This window comes from Acipenser ruthenus, chromosome 5 (genome assembly GCF_902713425.1).
Source record: "Acipenser ruthenus chromosome 5, fAciRut3.2 maternal haplotype, whole genome shotgun sequence".
Taxonomy (NCBI): domain Eukaryota; kingdom Metazoa; phylum Chordata; class Actinopteri; order Acipenseriformes; family Acipenseridae; genus Acipenser; species Acipenser ruthenus.
In genome coordinates this window covers 33,062,993-33,068,992 of record NC_081193.1, presented here as the reverse complement: position 1 = coordinate 33,068,992, position 6,000 = coordinate 33,062,993, and the positions used below count along the sequence as shown (strand labels likewise).

At 35.8% G+C, this 6,000-nt stretch overlaps 1 protein-coding gene across 2 annotated transcripts in view; it reads left to right on the top strand.

Moving 5' to 3' along the window:
• The first annotated feature begins 1,046 nt into the window (after positions 1 to 1,046).
• Positions 1,047 to 6,000, top strand: part of LOC117402433 (rho GTPase-activating protein 18-like) — a 39,615-nt gene continuing 34,661 nt past the window's right edge. Inside the window, exon 1 of one of the 2 annotated variants that reach the window (XM_059024029.1) lies at positions 1,047 to 1,280. In XM_059024029.1, coding sequence (XP_058880012.1) covers positions 1,165 to 1,280 — 116 coding nt within the window. In that variant the 5' untranslated portion in view covers positions 1,047 to 1,164. The remainder of the gene's footprint in view (positions 1,281 to 6,000) is intronic. The other variant, XM_034003563.3, reaches the window with a different exon arrangement.

The following is a 6,000-nucleotide window of genomic DNA, read 5'->3' as shown; positions in this document are numbered from 1 at the left end:
GGCTCCATCTGCATTCTCTTCTGGCTCCAGGGTCTTTGCTCCATCCCACTTCTGATCACCACTGTAATAAAACAGCGAAGGCTGTCCGCGCATCCTCCCCTTAGCTCCAGCCAGGTATGCCCAACGATCCTGACTCCCCAGCCACGCTCCATATTTCCATAGTAACCACGACCCTATTATTATTATTATTATTATTATTATTATTAATAATAATAATAATAATAATAATAATAATAATAATAATAATAATAATAATAATAATAATAATAAGTTTATTTAGCAGACGCGTTTATCCAAGACGACATACAGAGAAAATGATGTGTGAACTATGCATCAGTTGCAGAGTCACTTACAACGTCCACCCAAAAAAAGGAGCACAAGGAGGTTAAGCACTTTTCTTTAACCACTGGACCAGACAGCCTCCTATGTATATCACAGAGTGGCGGGGGATGAATGTCACTAGCGTCTGTGTTGTTTTTCGAAGTATTTTAAATAACTACTGCTACTGGATAGGCAGGTTGAGGGGAGCTAATAATACGAGCAATGCTCACAATTAAACTACATTGAAACCGCAAACAAGATAATTAAACTAAAAGTGCAAAAACTAATTAGATGTGAACAACTTCACTTAACTGTTCAAGGAAGGCACAGTATTAGCCACGGCACAGGAAAAGCAGCACAAAAAAGCGAATTGTATGGATACTGTTAAGATATTTAATGGTTGTTAATACAGTAACAACAACAATATTAATTTAGCTTAAGAGAACACACGAAATGAATCAATGATTTGTATTACTTCAGACTGCATGCCCTCTTCAGATTCAAAACTGCTTTTAAAAAGAACGTTTAAATTCCACTTTCACAAACAACCAAACTCTTATCCCTCCGTTTCAGTAAACTAATCAGAAACGACAGCGCCTTGTCCCGCTTTGTTTAGTTTCATGCCCTAGACTAGATATGTACTGCAATTCCTCATATTTTGGACCCAACAAACTCTTTCAAACATTAGCTCCGCCCGCTTCACCAAGTTAAACATAGAACAGCTGGGGAGGAACTAACATATGACAAGTACTCACGTCGCTTAGAAAGGGAAGTACTCACTGCTCTGTGCTTTTAGCCCTGAACAGAGGTTAAAGAGCGATTACTAATTATGCGGCACACATCATGAGCAGTCAACAAAATTTCAAGGGAGTTGTTTTGACAGGGTTCTATCAGAACAACGAGGGTTTACCTGTATTGATCACTGGTAAGGATGAAGAAGAACAGACGTCGTTGTTAAGGTGAGAGAGTCTATGTAGCAATAACGCGTCTATTCGTATACAAACATAGCTTGCAAAACAGATGATAAAATATTTACGAAAACATGCCAGTATGCAGTGCAAGTCCCGGTCCGTCAGTGTGTACCCAAGTGAAAAGGGCTGTTATAGTTGATCACAAGATACTGAAATGCCTTAATAGTAATACTGTTGTTGTTCAGAGATTGTCCAGAGCTTGTAGTTGCACAACATGTCGATATCATATAATAAATAAACTGTGGAAAGTTTCAACATAACCTCATTAATCAATTGCAGGCTTAATTTAGTTAAACGTGTAATACACACGTTTTGTAATGAACACACTGTATTAGTGTTTGAAACTCATTAACCGGCGCTCTCTTTGGGTGCTCTCAAGTATAAACTTGAACTATTGATAAGAGAGTCGCTGGATCTTCTAATTGGCACGAACCCTTCCCATGGCGTTGGTTCTCTGTGGTATTAATTATTCACAAAGGAGGATCCAACAAAAGACACATTTTGAAATGGTTAGAAAACGAGCTCCAAGCGGTTTAGGTTTCAGAAAACAGTCATTGTTTTCTTTATGTTTAACAACTCTCAAAGTTTAAACCGATGTTTGTTTCTAATGAAACATGTTAGTTTCTACATGAAACATGATATCATAATCTCTGAGAACATTGAGGCTGTTTGTCTGTCCATCTGACAGAGTGGGAGGGGGTGAATGTCGATGTGCTGTCTTGTTTTTCAAAGTTTGATAAATAACTAGGGAAGCTGAAAATACTAGCACCACCAATACATACATTAAACCACAGTGAAACCACAAAATAGATAATTAAACCGTAGTTAACCATTGTTTGTGCAGTGCTTTCTCATACTTCTCTATAATTTACCCATCTTGACAGTGCTTTTGCTTTTTAACCATGGTAATCAACACTTAACTTTTTTATGCGTAAACCTTTTTGTGTTAAGATTTGGAAAACAAAAGTTTGCCTTATAATTGTTTTTTTTGCTTAACTAGCCTCACTTAAAATAGATTCAGAATACATTACCTGGTTGCAAAAATCACATTAACCTTTGCACTTTGGACCGTGAGTAGTTTGAATCACTTGGAAATAAATTAACATTGGAATTGTTCTGGTTTATTGTTATTTAACTAACAGTAAAACAAGTATAGTATTCATAAATCAAATTGGTAGGATAACACGTAAATGCAATAGGTAACAACCAAAATTAAAAATATGCTTCACAGGAAGTGAATATTATATACAGCAAAATCGTGAATATATGTTGTGAAAATTAGGTATTGTTGGATATTAACTTTAAGAACTATCACTATGAAGTAGCTAACTTTGCTTTTGTATTTAGGTTCAGATTTGCACTGTGTTTATAAACAATTGCTTCTTTGCATCTGTGCAACTTAAGTCTTGTCAGAGCTTGTTCATCCTTTAGACATTTATCTGGCATGCAGTGGTTACTTTGATCCATTTTCTCAACATTTAAAGATGCAATCGAAGCAAGCCAAGCCACTTGTAACACTAACCTGCTACTGTACTGCTGTCTGAAAGATGACACCTTACAATAGGTAGGGAATGAGATACCCTCTCCTTGAAGGGTGTGTGAAACATATTAAACACATTTAAAATGGAACTGGAAATGTGGTTTTAGTTTACAGAACTCCCTAAAAATGACAAGAGAAGATAGTTTGTTAAAAGCGCTTTCCTTATATCAGTCCACACAAAAAAAATAAACTAGAATGGCTTCCAAGGCATTCTTGTTCCTATCTGTGTTCCATAGTAACCATGACCCTATCTGCACTCTGTAAGGAGCTATAAGCTATTTTTGCACTTTACCTTAAGGACAGGCCAAAGGTCACAGTCAAGTTAATTTTTGAATGGAGCATATATGGGTTCATTTGTGTATTCTATAGTAATTATGATACTATCTGAACTATCTAAGGAGTTCTAAACAAGTTTTGCATTTGCGCTTTAGCAAGGTAATATGTGCAAATGTGTGCAATTTCACCATTGCTGAAATTTGATTGGCTCATGGCGGCCATGTTTTTTTATGTAGTGAGTTGCTTTGCACAAACTTGATAGACAACCTTGCCAAGGCTATGTATGCAAAGTTTGGCTTCAATCGGCGTAACGGTTTCAGAGAAGAAGACATTTGAATATTTTTGACAAATCCAATATGGCCACCAGACCATGTGACCAACCGACTTCTCTTGAACAACGGCAAATCTATTGCACTAAGTTTCACATCTCTGCGATAAGCGGTTTCGGAGAAGATTTTTAAAAATTGTCCAAAATTTACAAGAAATCCTTTCTTGCCACCATACCATGTGACCTATGACCTTCATTTTCGCTCTGACAAAACTTGCCTTTGATGCCTACCACCCTACCAGGTTTCGTGAGCTTTCGTGCAACAGTTTTGATTCATCACTCTACCACATTGTACCATAGAGAAACACTGCAATATATGTGCAAATTGACCATAGCTGAAATTTGATTGGCTCGTGGCGGCCATGTTTTTTTATGTAGCGACTTGCTTTGAACAAACTTGATAGACAACCTTACCAAGGCGATGTATGCAAAGTTTTGATTCAATCGGCATAATTGTTTCAGAGAAGAAGTCGTTTGAATATTTTTGACAAATCCAATATGGCTGCCAAACAATGTGACCAATTGATTTCTTTTGAACAACCGTAACTCTAGGCCATGAGGGGAGTATTTGCACCAAGTTTCAGACCTCTGCTATAAACCGGTTCGAAGAAGATTTTTGAAAATTGTCCAGAATTCTCGAAAAATCCAATATGGCCACCATACCATGTGACCTATGACCTTAATTTTCGCTCTGACACAACTTCCCTTAGGTGCCTACCACCCTACCAAGTTTTGTGAGATTACGTGCAACGGCGTTGATTTTAGAGATATTTTGAAAAAAGAGCGGAAGAAAAAAAATATTAAAAATCCTAACAGGAACAATAGACTTCCCAGCCATATAAAGTTGCTGAGGAGAAGGGGTGGCAACTTGTTTGTTCTTTTCTTTCTTTTTTAAATTTAGGATATGGTGTAGAGTAATTGTTTATCCAGGTACCTTTTGCCTGTGAAATAGCTACATGTGTTAAAAATACAAGCAAATATTATGGTTTTGCCATTCTAGTTTTGTATTGGCAAACTAGTTAGAATGACCTTGATAACTTCCTCACCCTTTGCCTGGGGTATTTGTTAAATAAAACCTCATACGTCATCCGTCCCTTTCATGTTGATCAAACAGCCTGCATGTTGCTTGTTAATCTTTTATTTGAAAGATCTGGTTCAATTTAAGTGTATTTCATTTTAAGACATGCGAACCCTTCTGTAAACTGTGTAGTAAGCCTAAAATGACTAGATTTCTGCCTGAAGTCAAATATTGGAAGTACAGTACCTCAATGAGATATTTCATCTGGCACGCTCTGACATTTGAAAAGATTCATTAGACCCTCATATAACCTTGTTCTTTATCTATCTGTGTATCTGGCTGTATGATTTGTTGTACCTTCATGAAATGCAAGTGATATGTCAGTCTGGAGAAACTTGAAAATCAAAATGGGGAAGAACTAAGTAATGGCAAGTGGAAAATGTGACAGATTAGATCATAGTTATGCAGAAATAGATTTAAGAAACCTATATATTCTCTTTAAAAATACATCAGTCCAAGAATGCCAATTAAGGTAGTTGACAGTACCCTCCTCTAGTTGTTGAACTACAGTGTGGTACTCTGTAAAAAGTAACTGTAAAAAGTAACTATTTGTAACTGTTACATTTTTCAAAGTAGTAAGTTACTGTAACTAGCTACAATTTTGTTCAAGTAACCAGTAATGGATTACTTTTTTGAAAGTAACTTCTCCAACTGCCACTATGTGAATCTAGTATATGCTGTAGATGTTTGCTAATATCTGTCCAAGTCTAAACTGACATGATTTGTCATTCAAAACGTCTGTGAATTTGCCTGGGGTTCTGAATTGTAGTCCATTTATTTAAATTTTGTATTTTCATTTTAATTAATGTGCTTGGGCAAGTTGCCATATATTCACTCGGTTATTTGGTGTTGATGTTGTTTAATGTAATTGTTGTTACTTCCACCTCTCATATGGCACTACCACAACAACCTACATAAAAAAAAAAAATGCAAGTGTCATTATTTACAACTGAATAAACCATGGTCTTGCTTAACAAATAACAAATGTAGCAAGCATCCATTTAATTTTACAATGTTTGTTACTACTACTGATCTTTCTTAGTACCTTAGCAGTTAAACTGTTGACAAGCCTTTACTGTTTCTTAATATAAAATGCGTAGATACAGTCGTTATACTTGGAAGCTATTAATACAGCTCAACTGTAGAACCAAGTATGTTTATATACAGCGTCTTCTAAAAAAACTATTTCTGGATCAGCGCAATGTTTGCACAAGCTATACCTGGTTTGTGAAACAAAAGTTTGGATGTCTTAATGAAATTAACCATAATGATTATTTCTATCAAACTTTACCATAGTTTTACTGTGGTAGGAGCATAGTCTGTTCACATACAGTACATGTAGCTTAAATGTACTGTGTTCATTATTTTAAATAAAACAAATACAAATGGGTTTGTAACTTCTTTATATCTAATCAATTAAATATGATTTAGAAGTTAAATTAAAGAAAACCTGCTTCGATTTGCAATTACTTGACATGCAGAGAAT